The sequence below is a fragment of the Acanthochromis polyacanthus genome, chromosome 18, assembly GCF_021347895.1.
Source record: "Acanthochromis polyacanthus isolate Apoly-LR-REF ecotype Palm Island chromosome 18, KAUST_Apoly_ChrSc, whole genome shotgun sequence".
NCBI classification, from domain to species: domain Eukaryota; kingdom Metazoa; phylum Chordata; class Actinopteri; family Pomacentridae; genus Acanthochromis; species Acanthochromis polyacanthus.
In genome coordinates this window covers 7236633-7264571 of record NC_067130.1, presented here as the reverse complement: position 1 = coordinate 7264571, position 27939 = coordinate 7236633, and the positions used below count along the sequence as shown (strand labels likewise).

General features: G+C 42.2%; 3 protein-coding genes across 3 annotated transcripts; all 3 read right to left on the bottom strand.

Annotated features, from left to right (window-relative positions):
• Window positions 1–411: 411 nt before the first annotated feature.
• Window positions 412–5869, bottom strand: nfkbil1 (nuclear factor of kappa light polypeptide gene enhancer in B-cells inhibitor-like 1). The gene is made up of 4 exons (XM_022203874.2): window positions 5507–5869; window positions 3667–3779; window positions 2800–2911; window positions 412–2711 (listed from the first exon to the last, which is right to left on the bottom strand). Exons 1-4 carry the CDS (start codon window positions 5778–5780, stop codon window positions 2128–2130), a joined length of 1083 nt encoding a protein of 360 aa, XP_022059566.1. The 5' UTR covers window positions 5781–5869; the 3' UTR covers window positions 412–2127.
• Window positions 5870–12377: 6508 nt separating this feature from the next.
• Window positions 12378–14345, bottom strand: LOC127530915 (apelin receptor B-like). Its single transcript, XM_051938812.1, has one exon. It carries the CDS (start codon window positions 14254–14256, stop codon window positions 13180–13182), a length of 1077 nt encoding a protein of 358 aa, XP_051794772.1. The 5' UTR covers window positions 14257–14345; the 3' UTR covers window positions 12378–13179.
• Window positions 14346–24389: 10044 nt separating this feature from the next.
• LOC110957715 (apelin receptor B-like) lies at window positions 24390–25906 on the bottom strand. The gene is given in 2 exon segments (XM_051938813.1): window positions 24390–24820; window positions 24823–25906. Coding segments are annotated over 2 exon segments (1074 nt in total). The 5' UTR covers window positions 25805–25906; the 3' UTR covers window positions 24390–24728.
• Between the last annotated feature and the right edge of the window lie 2033 nt (window positions 25907–27939).

Below are 27939 nucleotides of genomic sequence, written 5' to 3'. Positions count from 1 at the left end.
ACACTTCATTTATATATATATAGAGGGAGGGGAGAGGGAGAGAGAGAGAGAGAGAGAGAGAGAGAGAGAGAGAGAGAGAGAGGAACCTGGAATGCCATTCGTTCACTCGTTTGGTGCCACATTATGCACATGAATAGCAACAGTCTCTGAAAAGGGGGTATTAGCTCACAAACCTGGCAACCAGCGCATCTTCTTATTCCGTTCCATCGCTGAAAGCGGCCCGACCATCTGCTGTCGTTCTTTGTGTGAAATCCTTTATTCTGCTTTTTTAAAGGGAGGTTGACATGTTTATCTTTGGAAGATAATAATAATAATAATAATAATAATAATAATCGTTTGAGATACTGCATGCTGTTTTTTTTTTAAATAAATTTGTTGCATTTGTTACATGAAACACAAACGTTACTCAGGTTCTAGAAATGAGGATGTGTTAATTTATTATTTCTAAATAAACGAAATCAACAAATAAAAGATGTTTGTAATCATTTTCCAATCAGGAGCGTTTTAATCCTGCCGGTCCACACTGACATTTTAGGAACATTTCAACCAGATTAAATATTGGAAATCCATCACACTGACATGCTTTCGTTGGAAGCAATTTGCATTTTAACACATACACACACCAGGAACACTCCGGGATCGATTTTAGAGATAAGAGACGTGGCGCTAAAGGTCACAGCATCGATCATCGGACTGACAGATCCGAGCATCACCATCACTAAGGTGCCCTTGAGCAACGTCTCCTCCCTTCAACTAATCAGACTGTAGCTGCTGCAAATGAAGGAAAACCTGAGACGCTGGAAGTGTAGCAGACGCCTGAGGAAAAAAACTCTTGGTTTGTGCATTAAGGAAACAATTCTAGAGCTCTGAAGTGTTCCGGACAGAAGTGACCTCTAGAGGACTTTTTGTAGTGTGACGCTGTGGGACAAAATGAACGACTGGATCCTCAGATCAGATTAGAGCTCATTCACCATAATCTGAATGCAGAGTAAAAGGGGCCGCTTGCATCCTCCGTTATTACTTTTAGGTTATTTTCACTTTTACATCCACTCACCAGCTCCACATGTGAAATCAAATGCAATCCTATAGAACAGTTCTGCCATAAGTCATTAAAACTTTTACAAAACTTCTATATTTTCACCTTTTGTCGGCTGGACTGCCTTACATTTAACCTTTTGATGTGGGTATCTCTTGATCCATGTAGTGTCTCAGAGGGTTAAAAGCATTCTTAATATTGTTCAGAGACTGGCAGAACTTCAAAATGCACTCCAGCTTATCACATCACTTAGTATGACTAAATAATAAACACACAGCAGAATTCTCCCCTCTTTGACAACATCCACAAAAACTAGAAATTTAAAAGCTTTTTGAAAGCAAATTTTATAGCAGAATTGTTCCTCAGTATCACTGCCAGCATTACTTTTTACTTTGACCATTTTCAGTAATTGCTATGAAAATTATTGTATTTTATGATTAAATGCTCTCACTGTAATGCTGTAGAACTGTGCAGTGTAGAACTCATAAAGCGCTGTAAGAAGAGCCAAGGCCTAATCGGCAGCAAACTAGAGATAACGCATACCAAGATGTGTAACTCGTGTCTATGTGTCTGTAATAGAAGCTACGCTGCTTCCCTCCTTCGTTAGTCACCTGTTCAGACTGTGCTCTGCTCATATTAATTCCTCACTGCAAGTGAAACCGCAAAGAATCAATATGAACAAAACACAGCCTGAATAAATGACTGATAAAGCTGGGAAAGAGCGTAGCTTTGATACAGACACATACGCATGAGTTACATGTCTTGGGATGTGTTATCTCCAGTAGGCTGCCGGGTAGGCCTTGGCTACTCTCCCATCTTACTGCTTTTCTTCTAGGTACTGCATTTCTTTTAGTTCTTTTCTGAGCAAAAGCTGTCAAAGGAATTTCCTTTGGGACTAATAAAGTTTTACCCTACCTTACCTGTACTGGGTTGTCTTGGATTTCACAGGCGTACCTGATAAAGAGGCCAGAGTGAAACCAGTGCTGCTTGTCTGCATGATCTCAACAAATGAAGGTGGTCTGATGATTAAAATGTTGCTGGATATTTTCTGCATTACTGGAGGAGCACATTTAGAATACACATGTTGATTTCTAAGTCCTCAGACTCTGAACTAATCTGTTGAGCTCCTGTGACAGAGCTGTGACTGTATCTAGAATCCGCTGCTTGTCTTTCTCCTCCAGTCGACTTCCACACCTCTGAGCAAATTTGTCTGGATGCCACAGCGCCTGTTGCTTCAGGACGACTTTACGAAACGCCTGCACGTCCTTCCGGTCCACGCCGTGCAGCATCACGTCCACCATCTCCTGGACCGTCCCTCTCGGAGCCGGCCATGGGATGTCGCTGTAGCTCAGCTTTGAGGCGCCTGAAGAGGAAGCGGCGTGAAACGTAGCGGCGCATCTCTCGTCATACTGCCGCTTCTTTCCCCGTCGGGTCTCTTCTTCTTTGCGAGCGGCTCGAGCCAGATACTCTTCATGTTCCCTCTGCAGCCTCTGGTGAAGCTCCTTCCTGCTCTGCTCCTCTTGTTCTCTCTCCTGTTTCCTCTTCTTCCATCCAGAAGACGACGCTGCCAGTCTTTGAGCTTCCGCGTGTTTTTTATCGAAGTATTCCCTCCTGATGCGGTCGGCCCAGTCCCCAAAGTCTTCCTCGTCGTCATCGACAGGAAGAAAATCATCATCTGTGGGACAAACACAGCAGCAGACTATTAAGTGGAGAAACTAGAGTGTCAAATTCAGCCTTAAGGAGAGACTTTACCCGGTATTTACCATCATATACTCCAAATGTTTCACAGAATTCGTCCTCGCATTCACCAAACAGTTTCTCCATCCACTCCTCCTCAGGGTCTCTTTTAGCTGCATGGCTCATGCTGTCTGCAGTCTGGGATAAATTTAAGAAAATGACATGCAAATATGATCGTAAAAGCATGAAAATCGACTCAGAAAGAACTGAAACTTGAGATGGATGATTCAAAACATCGAACTACACGCTCAGTTTCACAGGATATCTGTCAGTCGGTGTGTGTTTCCTCAGATCTACTGTCAAGTATCGTGTTGTGAAAGTTGCCGCTTTCGTCAGCTATAAAGCCGTGATTCACACAATCACATTCTCTCACTACAAAGGGACAAAAAAAGTGTGTGATGGGTGTTAAAATGATCTCAGGGACATTTATCTCAAAGTTCTTGTTACTCAGTTTGCAAAATATACACAATTATCGACTGTAAATAAAGGCCTATCCATGTATGTACAGATCTGTAGTAAGCAATTATAAGAGCTAGCAGATAGCATCAATTATCTGTGCTAACTAATCAAGACAATAGTGATGATTTACCGTTACACCACAAAAAGCAGCAAATATTCCCATTTGAGGAGCTGACATTCAAGGATGTTTAACATTTATGTTTGAAAAACGATTAAAATTACTTATTTATGAAGACAGTTGCAATTTATTCGTTTTTTGATCAACTAATTATTCGTTTCAACTGTTGTCACAGAGAGGAACATTTGTGACCCTATCGAATATTGAGCGACTCCAAAAAAATCTCATACAGACGATTCTGATCATTAATCGTTGTCAAACAAACACACTCAACAATTGTTAGTCACAGTCCTACGATTACTATCCAGCTGTTTACCTCTGAGTGTTTCCTCCACTTCAGCAAGTCCTGAGGTGTGACTCCAGCTGTGTTTGCAGCATTCAAAGCTTCTGGGCAGTGTTTTTTCAGAGGCACGACCAGGTCATCATACGCTGAAACACAATCCCAAACAAACAACAAGGTTTAGAACACAAAAGCAATGGCAGCTGGGTCTATATATAATTGTGGGACTTTTTGCATCATAGTTGACATTTTTGCCGTTTTCAGGCCTAAAATCAACATGGCCGCCTAAAACCAAACACCAAATGGCATTTTTACACAAAGATTTTTCTTAATATTATATATATAATTGAGTAAAATTGAAATTGAAAGTTATTTAGGAAGATATTGTATTAAACCTGTTGACATGCCATAAATCCACACTTGACTCACACACTACTTTATATTAAATAACTCAGAAAGTCTTGGCGTCTGACCAGTCTTTTATTCTTTCCTTTATTAATAAGTGATTGTTTCCGTAGTAAATAATTATGGAATTTGTGAAGACATGATCATTAAAAAAAAACATTAGTTTCTTTACTTTTAATGAAAATGTATGCAAGATATATTCCATGGACTTCAAAAGTCCCTCATTTATACATTGATCCATACTACAATCCAGTATTTAACATCAAGTAATCCTCTGTAGCAGGTATGAAAATGCTAAGCAAGCCCAAAATATTCTTATTTTCTGTCAAGGTTTACTATTTTACATACAGTGATATGTTTATTTTATTATGATACATTTTATAGCATGTATATTAAACATTTTTAGTGTTTTTTATAGCTCCTATACCAGTGGCGGCTGGCCCATAGGGGGCGCTGGGGCTCCGCCCCACCAGCTGTGGAGGGGATTTTGTTTTTATTATTATTATTTTTTTAATCAGCTTTAGTTTTACTTAATAGTATGTGTGTGCCTACGTGTATTTTAAATCATTTAAACAACATTAACACCAACCGACAACCGAATTTCCGCCGAACTACAGTATGTCATTCTCCCACGGGGCGCTCGGCAAAGCGCCCCTGACCTGCAGCTAAATTGCCAATCAGGTTATGGTTGCTAGGGGAAAATTACTGATAATTGGCCTATCGGCGTCGCCAAATTTAACGCCGATGGGGCGCTGGAAATGTCGCCCCAACTGCTACGTAAAAAGCGTGAACGTTTATGATCGCTAAAGCTACTTGAGGAGCCAGCGATAGTTTTTTTTCGTAGTGCGACTCCCAGACTCCGTCCTACATCGGGAGGAAAAGAGGAGGGAGAAGATAAATAGACACACAGGAACAGAGACTCACAGAGGAACAGACACACACAGGAGCAGAGACAGAGTGTCTTTTAAGTTTATTTTACATTCAATGGGCAGTATGTAATAATAACATAGTTGTGGGTTGGTTGGTTGGTTCTCAATTCTTTGTATGTTACATTTTTATAGGAAATGTTCTCTTTCATTCTCTCTTCAAAAATAACTCAACCCACATTGATAGCATAACGTCTAATATGTCTGTAAATTGTTACTTCTTCTGTGAAACTGAAAACTGAAATTAAATTATTATTGTGGACCTGTAGTCATTTTCCGACTGTTCATTTGAATGCTTATGCTAGATTAGGCAGGGAAATCTGTTGGCACACCAGCCCCACCAAGATTTTTTTTCACCAGCCGCCACTGTCCTATACATAACACTTTACTCTCTCATCCTTTTATCGAGTTCATTTAGGATGAATGTTCTATCTTTATAAGCTCATTTAGTCCTGTCATATCGCTTTCGTGTGTTGATTTTGAGACAAAAGTGGGCAGTTAAAGACATTAACTGGATAAAAATCTCCTGTCCACGTCTTCCTCACCTGTTTTCCCGTGTTTTAGAGCCCTGTTAACTGCGGTGTGCAGCGCTGTGTCTCCTCTCCGGTCCCTCTGGAGAACATCGGCTCCGTGTTTGAGCAGCAACCGCAGCACGGCGTCGTCTCCCAGGCAGCAGGCCAGCTGCAGCGGGCTCCTCCGCCTCTTTCCCTTCGAGAAGTTCACGTCCAGGTCCCGGTGCTTCCGCAGATACGACTTCAGCTTCAGTAAACTTCCCTCCTCCACGTACTTCCACACCCGAGTCTGTTTTCGGGACACCATTAAGACCACAAACAGGCCGAAGCTAGTTTTGGTTAGCCGGGCCTTGAAGTTGGCTATTCCGGTCCGTCTTCTTAATAAGTCCGAAGCTTGCAACAGCACGGAACTTGAGGTTCCGGAAATTGACTATTTCCGAGGTCAATGTAGAGTTCTAATTAGCTAAACAATAATAAAATGAGCTTATTCAAAAATTGTTTTGATTGTGGTCTTTTTATTAACTTGAGATAATCATAACGGATAATTCTTTTTTCCAATATATCAAATTTTATATGGAAATAATTGTATCTGTGTCCGAGAAATCACTTTCAACTAAGTTAAAATGCCATGTGGTGTTTGGTTATAGGCGGCCATGTTGATTTTACTCCTGAAAACAGCAATAGTGTCAAATATGATATCTGTCAACTATGTTACAAAAAGTCCTGCAGTCATTTATGGACCTGGTCAACTATCAACAATCAAGAATATTTATTGTCATTATGTTTTCACATAATGGAATTTCAACTGGTTACTCAAATCTGTTGAGGAAAAATACAAAAAGGCACACTATGTACAGATTAAATAAAACACTCAAAAGATATAAACATGCAAACTGAATAAGTGCAAAATGAGCAGTGAGATGGGTGGTAAAGTACAGTCCAGTGGAAGATTCAGTTCTTTATTGTACATTGTGTGTGTGTGTGTGTGTGTGTGTGTGTGTGTGTGTGTGTGTGTGTGTGTGTGTGTGTGTGTGTGTGTGTACTTGTTTCTGCTATTCCGGTGGGGACTTTGACCTGACTATTTGCTATAAAGGTGGGGACTTGTCTTACGGTGGGGACCTAAAATGAGGTCCCCACGAGTGGCAACACCGTTTTCTTGGCCATATTGTTGTTAATAAAAAATGTAAAAGTGCAAAAACGTTTGTTTAGGGTTAGGCATTGATTTGGTGATGGTTAAGGTTAGGGTTAGGGTAAGGGTTAGGAGTTAGATATGAATGGGAGTCAATGGTAAGTCCCCACCGGTATAGAAAAACAAACATGCGTGTGTGTGTGTGTGTGTGTGTGTGTGTGTGTGTGTGTGTGTGTGTGTGTGTGTGTGTGTGTGTGTGTGTGTGTGTCTGTTTTTTTTAAATTATGAGAAATAAACTGGACCATATCAAATAACAGGTGTTCTGGTCTGTTTTCTTTTTCTTCCTCTTGAAATGTGCCTAAGAAATGTTGTATGTTGTGGTAAGTTAAAGCTGAAGTGCAGACACGGAATAGTTCCAGTGTTACCACAAGGTGTCAGTATTGGCTCTCTTTCCCAAAGTGTTTCCTCTTCCATACTTTGAATGTTTATGTCCACTCTTATTAGCTCAACATCTATTTTTAAATAAACTGAAATGGCCTAAAATGTGGCACATATTCCTTCCCTTTTTAATGATGGAAAAATACAGCTTTACTATTCATGCTATTTGCTTGCAGAAAAATTATGTTTCTCACATTTTTTAAGACTAATTTGTCATCTTCTATCAAAATGAAGATTTATTCTTGTAGGAAATGTGCCTTGCATTAAACATTAGTCAGTATTCATGTTTGCTCTCTGAGGGTTTCTGTGCCTCCCTTCAATGTGCCACCTGTCCGGAAAACGTCACGTTAAAAGGTCATCTGTGTGCCTCTGTGTGGGTACAACAGCAGCTTTTAGACTGAAAATGCACTCTGATAAACCAAAGCTGCATGTTCCCACACACTGTTTTGAAGTCTGATTTAATAACTCTGATGTGTGTTATGACTAAACCTGATGCAGCAACTGTTCCAGCTGCCTGACGACGCTTTACTGTGGGCTGGAGCTGGAAGATCGAACAAAGAAGCTTTACATGAGAGCAGCGCTTACATGTGTGGACTGCAGACTGGATTACAGCGAGTTAATTTTACTGACGTTTGAAAGACACCTGCTGGACCCATTTTGATTTATAAAACTACATAAATGAGTTGTGAACCAGATTCAGTCAGTTCTACATGCTTCGGTTTGTGTTTTATGACACATTTATGTGACTTTACACTAATTTGTATGACTTTAACTGTGTCACAGCTCAACTGTAGGCCACAGACAAGGGAAATATTTGACTGAAAAATTTAAAATGTGACCCACATTTTGTAAGGCAATATTGTAAAATTGCACCATGACTCATCAATCCTGAAGCCCACTGTGAAATGACCTCTTTACTTTCCTTATTGCTGCTTTTGCTGGATGCTTGAGCTTCATTTTGCAAAGAGTGATGCAGACTTTGGCCCTAGAAAGTTGCTTTAGCTTTCAAAGTTTCCCTGTGTCTACTTTAAATCTGAGTTTAGGCTAGTTTTTGAGCTTTTAGACACAAATATGATGTGAAAAGTGAAGAATCCGGTGCATATTCACTGAGATTTGGATCTAGATCCAGTTTCACAATGTTAAATTTTAGATTATTATTATTATTCTAACAGTTTTCATGATAGGCAAAAAAAAAAAAAGTCCCCAAAACAATGTTAACCGATATTACGTTTTTATCCCAATATCGGGCCGATAATATCAGTGGGCCGATATCCCTACTATTTTTATGTCTTAAATAATGTCTAGACTGGACGTTAACCCAACCACTTTCTTAAATTTAACCCTAGGTTTAAATCAAGCCTTCACTTCAACATTTAATGATTTACATTTAAGGAATTTGCTTTTTTTGTCCCCAGAAGGAAGCTGAGTCACTTCACTGTGGCTGTGTAAACACAAATCTGTCCCGACAGCATGAGTACAAACACACACACATAAAATACACTGTGTGTGGCAGCAGATTGTTGTTCCAGAGTCCTTCAACATGTGGCTGCAACAACACAGGACAGTGTTTATGTTTGTTGTTTATCAATGCCCATCTTTTCTCCTCTCAGACGGTTGCCCTCCCTGAGTCTGTCGGAGGTTTCTTCCTGTCAGGGAGGAGTTTCTCCTTCACGCTGTCGCCAAGCGCTGCTCTATAGGGAATTGTTGGGTTTCTCTCTATAATATTGTGAGGTCTTGGCCCTGAGATGACTTATAATTATGTGCTATGTAAATAAAATTGAATTTGCAGCTCTGATTTGTTTCCTGCAGAAGAATAAAGCTGCATTTTGGAGTGAATCAATGAAACTTGCATCGATGTGGTGTAAATTCCTGCTACATGCTCATTATTCTTTACCTGTAGCGCTCAAATCGTTGCAGCTGAGCCTCTGAACTGGCTCAGTGCTGCTGTGGCTGACAGGACCCCCATTTAGACTTGAGGCAGGGAAGGATGCACAATGGAGAGGATAGACGAGAGGAATGAAGGGACACTCTGTGCTTGGTGAAGAGGATGATCTTCTCTGAGACTCTCATCAGCAGAGATCCGGAGTCTCCCACAGCTTGGACACTTCCGCTCCTTAGGAAACGACGTGTCTCCACTAACGATGGCTGTCTTGTGTGAACGCCTTTGAAATGTTTGCCATGCAGGAGAGACAGAGACGGAGTGAGAACAGACGCATCTGATTTGTCACCTCAGGTGTTGGAGTCACATGTCTGCCACTAAATGAGCTTATTTACAGTAGTCAGAGAGGAGAAATTTGTCAGAATTTGAGTGTTTTTCTTTGTGTCACCGAAAAATCCATGAAGCAAGCACCCTCAGGTGGAGCGTACATTACTTGCAGAGGCCTTAAACCCACAGAGACTCCTCTTAAAGACAGGATATCCCCTACCTTGCCCACCCTCCCACTACCTTTCCTGCTCGGCCTGCTGACTCCTATCCTGTCCGTGGGGTCTGTCGTCCTCCAGGGAGGAGTTCTGGAAGACCGAGCGGCAGGAAGCTGAAGGTCCTCCAAGACCCTCCAGAGGCCAACATCTCATCCTACCAGGCTACGGACGGACCAGGCTCAAGGTCCGGTCTGCTGGCTGCACTCCATTGTTGAAACGGAGGAGAAATGTGCGCACACTTCCTTTGTCTATTTTCTGCTTGACCCCATTTATTGGGTTCTGATTTATGGCAGTAGGACATGTGTTTCTAACATACAGTAGCTTTGGCTGAAGGCCTGATTGGAAGCAACACAAAGACCTGAGCTGTTTGTCTCCCAATGATATGACAATGAATGGATTAAGGAGTGAACCCCGATGGAAACTCTTTTTGTCTTCAGTTTCCACTGATTTACATTTAAACAAATGTTGTTCCTTGTGGTGAGAGTCACAGCGTCATTCCATTGTCTGTAATTTGCAGATCACCTCCAGACCAGAGAGGATTTTAGGTTTCTGTCAGGTCATGTCCAGAAAGAAAGAAAGAAAGAAAGAAAGAAAGAAAGAAAGAAAGAAAGAAAGAAAGAAAGAAAGAAAGCATTTGTAGTTGTATTTGGCTTTGAGTGTTTAGACTAATGCATGGAAACTGTTTGAACTTAAAAAACCATGCTTTAAATATTTTTATGTTCTACTGGTTACTACAATTTAATAAGTTTTACTAATAGATTTTACAATGAAACTTACCAAATTGGAGCCAACTATTTGTGATCATCATATCATTTCTCAGATTTCTTCTGCTTAAACATGCAAAGGAAGCATTGTTTACCTAAATATGCAATAATTTGATTAATTTCCAGCACTGAAATGTGAACAATACATAAAGTCAGCTTCAGAATTGTTGTTTCATGTTGTTGGATTGTTGATCACTCTTTTAATCACTCCATAAATTCGAAAACAAAATAAATTTTCACAGTTTTTGCCTCTGTAGTGTCTGTTCTACAGGATCCTCATTTGCACTAATTTTTATAATCAATTATGATGCGTTGATTTGCAGCATTTGATGGAAATTTGTTAAAATACAGAGCAATGTATTGTATTTTTTTTAGCTGACAACATAATTTTGTCTTGAAAATCTGACCAAACTAGCAACTATAGATTTTAAATAAATGTAACGGAGTGTTGATATGAAGTAAAATAAGAAACTCCACAATGTTGTTATTGTTGGTGAATCCACAGATTTTACAGCTTGAGTTCAGAAAATAACATTTTTTTTATTTCTACTGAGGACACGTGGATATGATGTAAACATTTAGTTCAAAGTGAAGAAGTTTCACGCTATTAGAAATAATTTAAAAGAGTTAACTGTCTACAAGATGTTATTAAGGACATAATTACTGGTTTGAGTTTGTTATTTTATATACTGTGGCATGTTTTCACACAACATTAAGTTAACCCATAAAGAAGCCTCATTTTATAGGAGTTAAATTATGATTTAGTGCTTTTTTCTAGAAAGCTGTTGTTAAAAAACGAAGGCCGCTTCTACCCTCTGAATTCCCTGCAGCAGAAAGTCTTCTTCCAGTGTAGACACGCTTAATTTTCACGCTCTGTAATTACAGAGGAATGAAAACATTTGTGTAATCACTTCTGAGCAGACAAACACCAGGCCTACATATGATCAAAGGGGCTAAATCACTTCTCTCTTGTAGCACTTTGTGTAGCTTTGCCATGAAATCTGCGTAACACGATCACGTAAGCTTCATAAAACTTAAAAACCCATGAAAATAATCTGTCTGGATCGTCTTTCACAGCTCACTTTGACTTTGATGCTGACAGGTGGAGGATAATGTGACAAATCATCCTGTAAAAAAATAGTTTTAAAATGTACTGTGGCCTGTTTCACCTAGAAAACATTTAGTTGTGATGAGTTTCAGTGCATGTTTTGTGCCACAGTGCTTTAATTTAATCTGCTGCTACATATTTCAGTAGCAGCTCAGGAAGTTCCCTGTCATCTGTATGCATGACGCTAAATGCAGAGATGTGTTTAGCAAAGATTTAGTTTGCGTGTCTGTGTTTGTGCCTCGACTCGGATGAGATTAAGCAGAGCTGAGACAGTGATGAAGGAGGAGGAGGTGATGAATGTGGCTGCAGCTGTTGGATTTCTTTCCCTTCTTGGCGACGAGGACGTTTTCACCTGTCTGAAATTAAAGCCACAGCTGCAGTTTTGCTTCCCCTAAATTGCCCTCAAAAGTGTTCTGTAACTGTAACTGAATTAGATTAAGCTCCATCACAGGTTTTCCACAAAGGCACAGAAAGCTGACGCACACTACAAATCAAGGATTAACCCAATCCCTCTGTCTCCCCTCTCCTGCTGATTATATCATGTAAGAAGCTCATTACGGTCAGAATTGGTTAATCATTGAATCAACAACCTGTTGGATCTTGCTAGAAACAACACATTTAATGATTGAATTTGCTAAACTTGTGATGACATGAAGACTGAGATAATGTCCTGGGATAAATTGGTGCAAACTAAGAATCCTGAAGTTGTTTTAATTAATGTTGAAGATTTGAACATCTCTGGGACGAAGCCAAACGTCCCGAGGTTGATCCCGTCTGGACACTTTTGTCCTGGCTGATTGTTTGCGCTGAACTGTAAGAGAAGAAACAAACAGCCCTGGAAGAGGGAAGCAGAAGTCGAACATGCATTTCCTGCAGACATATGCTTTGATTTCAGCCCCGCGGAGAAACAATGGGAGGGAGGCTGCCTCCTCTCAGCAAAGCACCAACAGGAAGAAGCATATTCTCTGCAAGGGAGAAAAAATACATTCCAGCAAAACGTAACAAGCTAAAAGTAACAGAATGACACCAAGAGAGAGAGAAAGGTTGTTTCTTCAGAGCACCTTTTTTTGCTTTTTTATTACAAAATCATAGACATGGATTGCAAAGAAAATGTATTCACAGAATGCTTTCATGTCAAATCAGTGATATTCCGACACTCGGCATAAAAACTCATTCCTTCACACACACACAGACGCTGTCAAAACAATCACCTTCTGATTGGGCTTTTCATCAACCTGAAAACATTTGTCAGCTGCCATCTGTCTGTCTGTCTGCTTTGTCTGCCCAACCCCCCCCCCAACACACTCACACACACTCACACACACACACACACTGCACTTTTATCAGACTCCAACACCTCTTGACGACGGGCACACCCCTCCTGACTCGTAGCGCTGCCAGAGGAGCTGCAGATACTACACACTGATCTGGAGAGCAGTTTGGCAGTCTGGTAGTGTAGATGTCCCACCTCAAGTTCTTACTAATGATAACAAGAACAGCAGGCGCAAATGCATGAGTGTGACACACTTCACCAGGACTTGAGGACAAGATTTCGAGAGTTCAATGGCTTTGCACACAGTCCACAGGAGATACATTCCACTGTTTTCCACACAATAAAAGTCAATTTCAACGCGGGTCCCCTTGTATTCAAGTTTTGCTTCCCTGCTCCTGAAAGTTGAGGCTGGAGTTTCAGAGGCCAAAAAGCTTCTCCAGCCTGTAGTCCACAGAATCAAAGGGGAGCAAAGAGACTGCAGACGATCTGTGAGTGAGCAGCCAGAGCTGCAGAGTTTCACCTGCATTGTTCTGCATCGTCTGCCTCCTCCCCGGCTCACCTGCAGGCCTTCAGTCACACCTTGGTGGCCAGAGACTGGGCCTCCGTCTTCTGCGAGGACAGGGAGCTGGCCGGGCTGGAGTGCAAGAACTTCTTCAGGTTGAGGAGGTACAGGCACTGGGATCTGAAGCGCAGGTCGAAGAAGGCGTAAAGAAAGGGGTTGAGGCAGCTGTTGACGTAGGCCAGGCAGGTGGCGTAGGGGTGAGCCAGCAGCAGGAAGCGCAGGAAGGCACAAGTGGTGGGGAAGAGGTCCAGGTAGGAGAGGGCGTCGGCGCTCTTCACCACATGGAAGGGCATCCAGCAGGCGGCGAACACCACGACCAGCGTGGTGATGATCTTCAGCAGCCGCCTCTTCCGCTGGTCCTCCTTGCGCAGACTGTTGAAGTGGCGGGTGACGGTGCAGCCGATGAAGCCGTAGCAAACCATCATGGCCAGGAAGGGCAGGAGGAAGCCCAGAGCCGAGGAGGAGATGCTGAGGCCGGCGATCCACAGGGTCTCCTGCTCTTTGTTGGTCACCACCAGGCTGAAATCCATGGCGCAGGAGGTGCGGTTGGTTTCTAGGTTGTACGTGGTGGTGCGGAAGAGTAGGGTCGGTGCTGCCAAGAGGCCGGACAGCAGCCAGATGGCCGTCAGGGAACCTCGCATGTGGCCACGTGTTCGCAGCTGGGTGCTGGACAGCGAGTGAACGATGGCCAGGTAGCGGTCAAAGCTCATGCAGGTGAGGCAGAAGACGCTGGCGTACATGTTGAGCAGCACCACGTAGCTGCTGATCTTGCACAGGGCCACTCCGAAGGGCCAGTGGTAGCCCATGGCGGTGTAAACGGCCCACAGGGGCAGAGTGACCACGAAGGTGAGGTCGGCCAGCGCCAGGTTCCCGATGTAGACGTCAGCCGCTCGCCGCTTGCCTTGAGCCCGCCACACCGTGAAGATGACCACGCCGTTTCCAGAGAGGCCCAGGATGAAGATGAGCATGTAGAGCACCGGGATGACAGAGTACGACGGCGTCCACTCGGAATAGTCACACATGGTGGAGTTCTCTGTCTCCTCGTAGTCGTAGTACTCATAAGGACCCACAGTCGGCTCCATGTCCATTCTGTCTCTCAGCTTTAGGAGAAAGAAAAATGCCTGCTAGGGGGGCAGATAGATCCACAGTAGCTGACAGCACTCTACAGTCTGTTGCTATGTGTGAAATCTGCCCACCCTTATATACCTCCTCCCGGCTTCCACCCTCCCATGACACCCCCTCTTCCCTCCCTAACTGCCCCCCTCCTCCTGCCTGCTCTGCACACATCCACCCCTCGCGCCATTCATTCAGTTTGTCACAGAGAAACAAGTCCTGTCACTTCATGTGTTTTATTTTCTCAACTTTTGTGCACAAAATATTTGCAACAAGAACAGATTTCTAAAATTAAACTGTCCAAGCAACAAATATAATTCTGTAGCAATAGCAGAAAAGTTCATGAGACAAGTCTGGGCAAGGAGAAGTTTATAAAGTGGGCAATTTTAGGGTCAATAGAGAGTCGTTCTGCCATTTGAGCATTTGAATAGGAAACTATTTCACATTTCCTCGGGTGTTCTTTCTTGCCTGAACATGCTCGGACATGAAAACCACAAAATATAAATACAAATCAACACATTTAGCTTTAATGAAATGTAGGTTAGATAAAAAACAAACAAACAAAAAAAATTCTCTGATCTCAGGTCTTTACTGGGAAATATACAATTATATGAACCAGAAAATTACTCTCACATATTGTACATGTAAGTGTTGTTTGTGCAGAACAAAACATTCATAAAAACACTATCATGAACTAGACTTCTATGTTGAAAAAGAGTGACTGCTTTACTTGTAAAAATGGTGGATGATTCAAACAAACTTTCCTTTCAAATCAACTAAAATGGGTTTGAAATGTATCTCGTGGAAGCATTGTGCTTATGGGTACAACTTTGGAGTATGTATATTTTGCTTTTAAATATTTCTGAGCCACTTTATCATCTTATGCTACTTAATGTGTCCATTCCACTACAATTCAGAGAGTATTTTTACACATTTTGGCTATTTATACTCCAGCTTTAGCTACCAATTTCTATTCAGCTGAAGGTAAAGCCTTATTGGGTTATACTAGGTTCAGCTTTGTTGTCATTGCACAGCAAACTAAAAGTGCAAAAGCAGCAGTAAAATGGATCATTTAGAGCATGGTATGAACAGTATTTTACAGTATAAGCACCAGAAAACAGTGTGGACAGAGTGCTAATATCTGAAAATATATAGCTAATCTAAATGTACAGATAAATAGTGAAATGAGCAGAATAAACAGCATAAATACTATATAAATGTGTATGAACAGTGACAGTGTAAACAGCATTAATGCTAGCAGAGTTTATGAAATGAAATGCAGTGCAGACAAGCTGATGTAAGAGACTATTTATTGTGATTTTTCTAACTTTACAGCTACTTAAAGGCCAAAAAAAGGCGGCAAACTTTTGTGTCTTTGTCTTCTCGGCTGTTATTTCTGGGCCCAGGTGGGACGTCTCAGTCCTCCGGCTGCTCCGTCTCTCAGCAGAGCGGCAGCAGTGGCGCCGGGGCAGCGACCTTTAGACACAACTACTGGATCACTCAGCGACTGGACCGTCCTCCACCGATCCCTTCCTCCACCCCTCCATCCTCTGCCCTGGTTCGTCACCTCACTCTTCCTCTCACACTGCAAAAACTCAAAATCTTACCAAGTTTTTTTCTCTTTTTTTAGTCAAAATGTCTCATCCCACTTGATTTAAGATAAATTCACTTAACAAGTGACATTTCAGCAAGACGGAGGGACTTGTTTTAAGACAATGCATCTTAAATGTCTCGTTAAGTCAAACAATCTTGAAATTATTTTGTTTTGAGCTGTATTTTACAAGAAAACTCAAAATAAGTTTAATACATCTCAAATTAGGAAGTTATATGAAAGCAAAAATCTATTTTTGAGTGAAAAATTGCTATTTTTTTTAAGCATGTCTGGCTTATTTTAAGACACCTAAGCTTGACAATCCTGGTAAAATAGAGCTCAAAATAAGTTTCCCCAGCTAATTTTAAGATCTAAATATTCTAAATATCATATTTTATTTCAACAAATCTTACCAAGCCATTTTCATTTGTTCTATTGGCAGATTTTTTTGACTTATTTCAAGGTAAAAGTTTCTTGAAATAAGCTTTCTTTCCTTGTTTTGAGAGGGCCTTTTTTCCAGTGCATTATGAGGATTTATTCACCAGCGTCATTTACTCTCAGAGAGCTGTTTGTCGCTGCCAGTTATTGTGATGTGCTGTTTGTTAATCAGCTTCTTGTGGTTGTGTTTACGTGTCTCCACCCGAACGCCGTCCTTTCTCTCTCTCTCTGATTGTCTGTCCAACTCTTTGTCTGCCGGACCGGAAAAAAGCAAAGTGAAGTGAATCAAAGTGAGCTTCCTATCTGCACTATGCCGGGACGGGGGTCTGTTTTTAGCTGTGTTCGTTGACGGGGATGTGAATATACGGCTGAATAAAACACCAGGCCTTCATGATCCGTCCGCCCACTCACTTTTCCCAGAATCCCCTGCATGGAGCGCAGATTTTGCATGAAAAGTTTCCTTTTAAAGACATGAAATCAAATCGACGGCAGATGAAGATGGATTCTGGTGACTCCATGCGCATTTCTTGAGAGATTTTAACATGACAAAAACCACATTTCATTCTATTTTTAGACATTAAGAGCGACTCCTTCTGATTGCACAGCGTCCATGTCTTCTCTCAACACACCAGAGACCCTGTTTCCACAACATGCAGCTCTTGTTTTTCCTCCTAATTGCCCACCTGTGTGTCACCCTGAGCGTTGCTGGCCCTCTCATGTGTGGCCTTGTGCTGTAAACCACACACCATGACGCCTTTAACCACATTTCAAGGCAATTTCAAACTTAATCCTTCATTTGACTGTCATCCATAAGCGATGATTGCAGACGGCACATCCTGCAGGCTTCAAGCTTCTCAAACCATACACAAAAACACAAACCAGCGGTGTCAGTGTGTCTGTCTGCAGGGCTGCTTTCATCTCCTTCATGACCTTGTGTTTTTGCGAGTTTATGAGCCCGTTTCTGGTGATGCTGCTCGCGCCAAAACAGCACGAGGTGTGTGTTTGTGTTGCTGAGGTGTGTGTGCAGGTTGGTGGGGGTCTGACAGCTGTTTGATGTGAAGCTGTCAGACCACATGCACCGAGACAGCTGCCTCCTCAAGGCTCTGCCGCCGATCTGACCGATCTTCAGTCAGAAAATTCATGATATCACATGTCTGACACAAACACCTGAGAGCGGCCTGACAGCTCCGATGATAAACGCACCTCCAGGGCAAACACTGAATCATCAGCACCGGCGGCATTGCCAGTCGCATCAGAAGTTAGATATGCACTTTTAATTATCTGACCCTGTCAAAGCTAGCGCCTCCAGCAGGCCTGCAGAGCTGCACCATTTGGTTCATCGTTCCCGGCTGCTCCCCTCCGCGAAGAATCCTTTGAGCAGGGATGATGAGAAGCTTGACACCAAACTGTTAGAGACGAAGGCCACCAGGATAGGAGAAGTTTACACTCTGGCTTCAGACTGACCTTTACAGACGGCTCATTTCATGGAAAAAATGGCCGCCGATGAGTGAACGCTGGCTCATCTGGCTGCTGCTCGCCGGTAGCTTTTCAACTTTTAGATATATTTTATAGTTGTATGACCAAATCAGACCTTTATGATGTGTTTTATGACTAGTTTTTATGAAGCTCCTCTATTTTACTGTTTGTTGATTTTATATGTAAAGTGTCTTTGAGTGTTTTGAAAAGGTCGCTGGAGACCAGTTGTCCCGTCAGACTGCTGGAGAAAATGTTTTCTAGTGATGTGTCATGTACAAAAGATGTGACTCTAAGAGTCGATGAGTCAGAAGTAAGTCAGAAGAGTCGACTCTGAACTTTTTTCCTTTCGTTGTTCAGCTGTCACTCATCTCTGCTCACGGCAGAACTTTGTTTTGATTGATAGCATGGCAACCATGCAGCCAATATGAGAATATATGACCTTTATGTGATAGCAGAGAGGGGGACACTCAGTCAGGTACAGCGTCTTGTCAACACTCAGTGAGTGAGACAGCAGACAGTGGTGAAGAGCAGTTTGTTGCATTGTGAAAAACATGTAAACGTGAGTGACACATGGAAAAGAAGCAGCAAGTGGCTGCAGTTTAAAGGTACTGGTAATAACAGGTCACACTGTCTTCACTGTAAGATGAAAATAACATTAAGAGCAGGTTCCACCACAGAAGAAATCATATCAGCCTGTCCAAGCTCAGGCATCTCATGTTTCTGAATGTCAGCCTGCACTGAGGACATGTATACTGCTTGAATGCTAAGTTCTGTTCTGGTTCTGTTCTGTGGGTTTGTCTGCAGTGTTTTCTTCATTTGTTTTTGGTGCAAAAGAAATCTGACTAAAATATTAAACAAAAGTAGGAATGCCTTCGTTTGCAACAGACATGCACAATTATGAGGCTTCTCCTAAAAACACTGAATGCAAAATGGTTTACCAAAACACAAATAATTCTTATTTGCCAGGTTAGGCTAAAATATGACGCTACTAATAATGCTAAATTAGAAGCTGTTTGGGAGCCAAAAGAGCCAGCTCTTCCCAAACTTCCCATCACTAATGTCTTCTGCTTCAGCATTTCTCTTGAGCTTGATGCATAAATATGGGTTCGATATGGACACTGCCAGATGGAAAGTGTTCAGCCTTCCCTAAACAGATTCGCTGCTAGCGGTTTGTAGAGGGGGATGATGTTCAGAGTTCCTCTCTGAGCTCTGAACTCTGTCAGTCCTCGGCTCTACAGATGCATGAGTCCCTTTAACTCAACGTTTAACAGAGATATGAGAGAATAAAACTAGCAGGAACAGATCCAAGCAGTAGTTATCCACTCAGAAAGAAAAACGACGTATTCGAGAGAAAATATTCTCCAGGTGTGAAACTCTCAATACATGAGTTCACATATTGATTAACAGATGCATAATTTTTGCCCCAAACTTCACATTTTTACTATTATATTCCATTAATACTTTATGGTTAATATTAGCAGCAGTGCATAACACTGTTGTGTGGATGTGTTTCATTCACTGCAGCATCTGTTCTTAAAGTGTGATTCATGAGAATAGCACTTGTCTGGCTGCGATGGAGAATCTGAGAAGGTCACTGTTCTGTTGTGTTTGTGTAACGACCAAAGAATTCTTCTCTGTGATTTCAGATTTACTCACAGACATGTCTAACTCTGTTCTATGACATCAAATTCCACTGGTACTGGTATTCAGTTGTTTTGCTTCAGGGTTACAACCTTTTGAAATCAACACGTACCTTCTGCTGGACCAGAGTCTAGCTATCAATCTGTTGTGGTGGTTGGATCAGGAGGCTTTTGCTGGCCGAGCGTAGTGAGCGTGAGGGAGTGAATGAGAGAGTTAAGGCAGGAGGGAGCTGTTTTCATTCTAGTTTTGAATGCAAATGGCAGACTTTTGAATTTTATGCAGGCAGCAACTTGAAGCCAGTGAAGCGATCTGAACAGCGGGATGACATAAGCCGTTTTTGGCTGATTGAAATCCAGATGTGATGCTGCATTCTGGATCATCTGCAGAGATTTGACCGTGCGTGTGGGGAGGCCTGCCAGTAAGGAGCCGCAGTAGTCGATCTGTGATATTACGGGAGCCTGTAGCAGGAGTTGAGCTGCATGTTCAGACAGGAAGAGTCTGATCCTCCTGATGTTGTACACGCCGAATCTACACGACCGAGTAACGGACGCAATATGAGCCCTGAAGGTTCGTTGGTCATCGATCATCGACTTGATGATATTTAAAGCTATTCATGCTGAAAACAACTTCTATTTTTTTGTCCTCCTCCTAATTTATAGATTCACCTTATTCCCCTTCCATTTTACCTTCCTTGGTCAGAGTCAAGATAAAGACAATGCAGAGCCTTGGAGGAAGCGTTCAGGTCCTACATGTCGCCACATAAACACTCTGATGGATCCTTTTAAAGGTCAGGATGCAGCCACGGAGCGGCCTTGATGTCTGTACATATATAAGAACTGTGGACTGTCTTGATCCCAGTCAGCACATGTGCAAGAGGTCACAAGATGTTTTCTCGACCCTTTGACCCCTGTTGACCCTCAGCTCTGCAGCCACTCAGTCATCCAGCAGCTCCTTAACCTGCTGCACACGAATGGACGGCTAATTTGGGTGTTCTGTTTGGAGGCCAGTCGACCGGGAGAGTTTGTTGATAGAAATCTTCCTGCTTTCAAAATGTTGTTGCCTTCTGAGCCAAGACAGAAATATTTATCAAATCTAAATAAGAGGACTGGACAGGGAAATCCAGAACGGTTTGCATCAACACGTATAAATAGCTCTGTCCTGCACTCGGGGTCACAAGTGAAAATATAACTTCTACATCGCGGCAGGGCGCCTCCTCGTCTCTGACGCAGAGCAGTCGAGGAGGGCTTTAACTGGACGGAGCAAAGCTGAGAGGCTTATTTATCATTTATAGAAGCAGAGAGGCAAAACTGTCGCAACTGTGGTTTGTTAATACGCACAGAGAGTTGTATCACAGGATAAAAACTAATTAGAGGTTTGAAGAGTTCATTTGCAAAAACAGGTAACTCCATTTTCAGAAAAGTCTTTTTTTATTGTTTACTTGAGATAATAATAATAACAACACTAATAATTTATTATTTCTCTATTTTGTCATGTATTTTTCTACTGAGTCAAATCCACTCAACTTCACTTTGATTGATATTATCTCAAGGAAGCAATAAAAAAAGTTTTCTGAAAATTTATCAAAACGGAGTTATCTGTTTTTGCAAATGAACTCTTCGTTTGTTTTCCTGTTGTGGGTGTGAGGTTAATGAGGAAATACATACAACATGTGACTAAATCTTAGAGATGATGAGATAAACAATCCCAAGCACCGTCAGTCTTTGTAACGATGCCAGAGTATAAACAGTGATGGTGTCATGTTCGGGTAATAGAGAGTAAATCTGTTTCATGCTTTGCAGCGTATTAATTTGAAGAGAATGGACTAAACTGATCATGACTAGTATTTTTTTTTTATCATTGTTTAGTGTTGGGTTGAGCCTTGCAGCTGCTCTCAGCACTTCAAAGTGATATTTTGTGTCCTGAAGGATTTAGCTGCAACCGTGTTAAGTGAGGACAGAGAGGCTGGGTTTGGATTTCCATCACTCTGCTGAGGGGTTTAAGGCATCAGATCTGCACAACAGCTTACAGTCTTTTCATCTTATTAATTTGTCTGTTACAACGCATCAGAGCGGGGATGAATAAGAAAAGAGATAAATCCTTGTTACAAGAAAACAACAAGAAATGCAAAGCTCAAGTAGTGACAATATGAAGAGTTCATTTGCAAAAACAGATAACTCCGTTTTGATAAATTTTCAGAAAACTTTTTTTATTGCTTCCTTGAGATAATATCAATCAAAGTGAAGTTGAGTGGATTTGACTCAGTAGAAAAATACATGACAAAATAGAGAAAAAATAAATTATTAGAGTTATTATTATTATTATCTCAAGTAAACAATAAAAAAAGAGTTTTCTGAAAACAGAGTTACCTGTTTTTGCAAATGAACTCTTCATATCCAGTAAGTGGTTTAACCTTGCCAGCAAGTTGATTTCTCACGATATTTGTGAGTTCACAAATCTCTCAAGAAACCATCTTGCTCCGCTCCCGCATTCACTGTTCGTACAGAGCCAAGTTGGCACGGGTCAATCACGCAGCAGTATTCGTGTGTGGGGCGGGATGTCCGGGTGTGAAGACGACACCAAGCGCCAGTAGATCAAAACAAACACGGCAACGGAGGACAACGATCGTGTAGATGCTGCTATTAAGTCAGTTTTAGCTGAATCTCGTATCGCTTCTTTGAAGGAAGAACAACGAGAAGCGCTTTGCGCATTTCTGGATGGTAAAGATGTTTGTGCTTTTTTACCAACGGGTTTTGGTAAGAGTTTAATCTACCAATTGGCTCCGCTCGTTGTGAAGATCCCGCGATTGGCTAAAAACAAACCTGTCAGAGGCGGGACATACTGTTGCATTGTCCAATCCGTGCCTCTTTCCTCCGAACGGATTTACATGGAGCGGTCCCAGATTGATATTGTGGAGTACTATCAAGTACTACACAATTATTAATCTGGCTATTGCCAGGTTATAAGTGGTTAGCAGTGGGTAAAACCTGCATGTTAAGACATGCGCTCCTTTTCTTTATTTCCGTTAATCGAACAGCATCTGAATGTGTTGGCTTCATGTCTGAATGAGGACCCTCGTCACTTCCTCATTAAAGTTGTGACGAACAACGTGAGGGAAAGAAGGAAGGATGACTGTATTAGAGGAGGAATGGACGGCAGTATGGAAACTCCGGTGGAAATGCACAAACTCACAGAGATGGAAGGAATATGGAAGGAAAGCCTTGATAAGATACTTTATCACTCCATGTCAAAAACACACTGTGATGGAACTCCTCCTATCTGTAGGAAAAAGTGTGGAGACCAAACCATTTTCATATCCCATGGCCCTAGGGCTGTATATTTAATGTAGTTAATCTAAACTGTTAGCTTTCTTTCTTTTTTTTAATTTTCACAAGAGTAAACACCCTCCTGTAGAAGTAATGCAATAATACTACTATGCCACGAGGTCCAGGTGGTTGTGGTGCTGCTTTATCACAGGTGTTGAACATTTTCTTATCGATACACACAAGTTCCCTAAGTGCTCCACAGCTGTGCAACTGCTTGTGACCAAAAGTGACCTGAAAAGACTAAACTAGGACGTTCTGATATCACGATGCTCCAGTAGATAACCGTTCTTTTTTTTTTCTTCTACATGCCATCTTTTCTATGAGCGGAAAGAACAGTGTGATCCACATTTCAGCAGAAGACCACATTTATAAGATAAGCGTAAAGACCACAGTACACCAAAGCTATACTTTCGTCACTGTGGTTAACACCGCTGCTGCCTGTTTCTGTTGGAGCAACAACAAAATTTCTTCTTCTTCAGAAGTGAGAGATCCAATATTAATGCATCTATTTTATCAATTATTAAAACCTTATTTGGTCTAAAATGCCAATCAGAAGTTTTCAGGACCAAGGACTCCAGACAAATACACTTTTTTCAATCTGCATAAAGCTCCAGACAAATGTAGTAAGATAAAGGCCTAAATGTGTATTTTGATCAGAAGACATGTTGTGGAAGCAAAATATAAAAATAAATTAAAAAAATATGCTTTTGCCTCTTTAGCATCTCTTCTACAGGCTCCTCATATGCAGTTTTTTTTATTTAATTTTCAGTTATAATTACTAATGCATTGATTTGTGGGCAGCATTTGATGGAAATTTAATATCCATCCATCCATCCATCCATTCTCTATACACCGCTTTATCCTCACTAGGGTCGCGGGGGTTGCTGGAGCCTATCCCAGCTGACTCGGGTGAAGGCAGGGGACACCCTGGACAGGTCACCAGTCTGTCACAGGGCTACATATACAGACACACAATCACACTCACATTCACACCTACGGGCAATTTAGAGTAACCGATTAACCTCAGCATATTTTTTGGACTGTGGGAGGAAGCCGGAGTACCCGGAGAAAACCCACGCATGCACAGGGAGAACATGCAAACTCCATGCAGAAAGATCCCAGGCCCAGGTCGGGATTTGAACTGGGGATCTTCTTGCTGCAAGGCAAAGGTGCTAACCACTATCCTTCTGTGCAGCCCGAAATTTAATATAATATTGAATAATATATTATTATTTTTTAGCTGACAACATCACTTTGTCTTTAAAATCTGACCAAAGTAGCAAATTCAGATCTTAAATAAATGCAATGGAGTGTTGATATGAACTGAAATAAGAAACTCTACAGTTTGAGGTCATAAAATAACTTTTTTTTAAATTTCTACTGAGGACTTGTGGATATGATATAAACACTTAGCTCAAAGTAAAGCAGTTTCACACTATTAGAAATAATTAAAAGAGTTAACTGGTCACAAGATGTTATTAAGGATATAATTACTGGTTTGAGTTTGTTATTTTATGTACTGTAGAATGATTGATGGCAAAAACAGAAAGAGCTAAAAGTAACAGAGTGACACCAAGAGAGAGAGAAAGGTTGTTTCATCAGAGCACTTTTTTTGCTTTTTTATTACAAAATCATAGACCTGGATTCCAAAAAAATGTATTCACAAAATGCTTTCATGTCAATTAAGTGAGTTCAGTTGCTTTGCACACAGTCCACAGGAGATACATTCCACTGTTTTCCACACAATAAAAGTCAATTTCAACGCTGGTCCCCTTGTATTCAAGTTTTGCTTCCCTGCTCCTGAAAGTTGAGGCTGGAGTTTCAGAGGCCAAAAAGCTTCTCCAGCCTGTAGTCCACAGAATCAAAGGGGAGCAAAGAGACTGCAGACGATCTGTGAGCGAGCAGCCAGAGCTGCAGAGTTTCACCTGCATTGTTCTGCATCGTCCGCCTCCTCCCCGGCTCACCTGCAGGCCTTCAGTCACACCTTGGTGGCCAGAGACTGGGCCTCCGTCTTCTGCGAGGACAAGGAGCTGGCCGGGCTGGAGCGCAAGAACTTCTTCAGGTTGAGAGGCACAGGCACTGGGATCTGAAGTGCCGGTCGAAGAAGGCGTAAAGAAAGGGGTTGAGGCAGCTGTTGACGTAGGCCAGGCAGGTGGCGTAGGGGTGAGCCAGCAGCAGGAAGCGCAGGAAGGCACAAGTGGTGGAGAAGAGGTTCAGGTAGGAGAGGGCGTCGGCGCTCTTCACCACATGGAAGGGCATCCAGCAGGCGGCGAACACCACGACCAGCGTGGTGATGATCTTCAGCAGCCGCCTCTTCCGCTGGTCCTCCTTGCGCAGACTGTTGAAGTGGCGGGTGACGGTGCAGCCGATGAAGCCGTAGCAAACCATCATGGCCAAGAAGGGCAGGAGGAAGCCCAGAGCCGAGGAGGAGATGCTGAGGCCGGCGATCCACAGGGTCTCCTGCTCTTTGCTGGTCACCACCAGGCTGAAATCCATGGCGCAGGAGGTGCGGTTGGTTTCTAGGTTGTACGTGGTGGTGCGGAAGAAAAAATTCGGTACAGCCAAGAGGCCGGACAGCAGCCAGATGGCCGTCAGGGAACCTCGCATGTGGCCACGTGTTCGCAGCTGGGTGCTGGACAGCGAGTGAACGATGGCCAGGTAGCGGTCGAAGCTCATGCAGGTGAGGCAGAAGACGCTGGCGTACATGTTGAGCTGCGCCACGTAGCTGCTGATCTTACACAGGGCCACTCCGAAGGGCCAGTGGTAGCCCATGGCGGTGTAAACGGCCCACAGGGGCAGAGTGACCACGAAGGTGAGGTCGGCCAGCGCCAGGTTCCCGATGTAGACGTCAGCCGCTCGCCGCTTGCCTTGAGCCCGCCACACCATGAAGATGACCACGCCGTTTCCAGAGAGGCCCAGGATGAAGATGAGCATGTAGAGCACCGGGATGACAGAGTACGACGGCGTCCACTCGGAATAGTCACACATGGTGGAGTTCTCTGTCTCCTCGTAGTCGTAGTACTCATAAGGACCCACAGTCGGCTCCATGTCCATTCTGTCTCTCAGCTTTAGGAGAAAGAAAAATGCCTGCGAGGGAGGCAGATAGATCCACAGTAGCTGACAGCACTCTACAGTCTGTTGCTATGTGTGAAATCTGCCCACCCTTATATACCTCCTCCTGCCTGCTCTGCACACATCCACCCCTCGCTCCATTCATTCAGTTTGTCACAGAGAAACAAGTCCTGTCGCTTCACGTGTTTTATTTTCTCAACTTTTGTGCACAAAATATTTACAACAAGAACAGATTTCTAATATTAAACTGTCCAAGCAACAAATATAATTCTGTAGCAATAGAGTAGTAGAGAAAAAGTTCATGAGACGAGTCTGGGCAAGGAGAAGTTTATAAAGTGTAAAAAAAAATATACCAAGTAAAAGCACTGATATCTACATTGATTTGAATGCTCTGGCTTAAAACAATAATTTACAAAAACGCTTTGTGCATTTTGCTGATTTACACAGGGGAACATGTATGACAAAGAAGTGAGCAAAACATTCATAAAACCACAATCATAAACTAGGTTTCTATGTCCAACAACAAATGACTGCTTTATATGTAAAAAGGGTGGATGATTCAAGCAGTCTTTCTCTTCAAATCAATTAAAATGAGTTTGAAATCTTGTGGAAGCATTGTGTTTCGGTACAACTTTGGAGTTTTTATATTGTTATATTCATATTTTATATTTTTTATATTTTGGAGTATTTATATTTTGACAATCTGATGACAGGTTTGTTCAGTATATAACCGAGGAATTTATTATTTTTCTTCTATATGCGATCTTTTCTATGAGCGGAAAGAACAATGTGGTCCACATTTCAGCAGAAGATCCCATTTATAAGATAAGCGTAAAGACCACAGTACACCAGAGCTATATTTTCGTCACTGCGGTTAACACCGTTGCTGCCTGTTCCTGTTGGAGCAACAACAAAATAGTTTCATGATCATCATGATCTAACACGATGTGAACGCTTTCAAATTTAACTCACAGTCTCAAAAAATAAAGTCAAACACTAAACCTACATTTCCATCTTCCTGGAGAGAAAATTCACCAGGCAGGGAAATCTTCTTCTTCACCAATATTATCCTCCAAACCGTGTGAGATAGTCGTGGAACATTCAGTGATACCTTCTGAACTCTTCCAAATGCAGGATTTAGAAAGTGTTCGAGTTTTTTATCCCTCACATGTAACATGAACTGTTCTATAGATTTTATGGCTGTCCGAACTTCACAGAGTTTTGAAACACGAGTCGTCAGTTTAGTTTCAAAGTTGAGAGATGCACACACACGCACACGCACACACACACACACACACACACACACACACACACACACACACACACACACACACACACACACACACACACACACACACACACACACACACACATGTTTGTACTTCTATCTTAGTGAGGACATCCATAAGCGTAATGCATTTCCTGGAGCCTTACCCTAACCTTAACTATCACAACTGACTGCCTAAACTTAATCCTTACCCTAACCAAACCTCAATTCATACCTGTTCTCTAAAAACAAGTCTTCACCCTCAAACATGGCAGTTTCAAAGTGAGGACCGGCCAAAATGTCCTCACTTTGTAAAAATGTCCTCACTTTGTAAAAATGTCCTCACTTTGATAGTTAAATGCAGAAAATGGTCCTCACAATGTAGCAAGTACAAGAACACACACACACACACACACACACACACACACACACACACACACACACACACACACACACACACACACACACACACACACTATGTTTTTCTATCATTGTGGGGACATACCATTGACTCCCATTCATATCTAACCCCTAACCCTTACCACCCCAACCCTAACCCTAACCCTAACCAAAACAATGGCTAACCCTAAAGAAACGTTTTTGCACTTTTTTCAGTAACAACAACATGGCCAAGAGAACACTGTTTAAACTTGTGGGGACCGAAATGAGGTCCCCACAAGTGACATTGTTTTCGGTTTTCCTACAGTTGTGGGGACACTTGGTCCCCACAAGTATAGCCAGCACCTGACCACATACACACACACACACACACACACACACACACACACACACACAGAAAACACACTCCACAATCCTGCATGTCCGCACACTGTGTAACACCCATGACTAC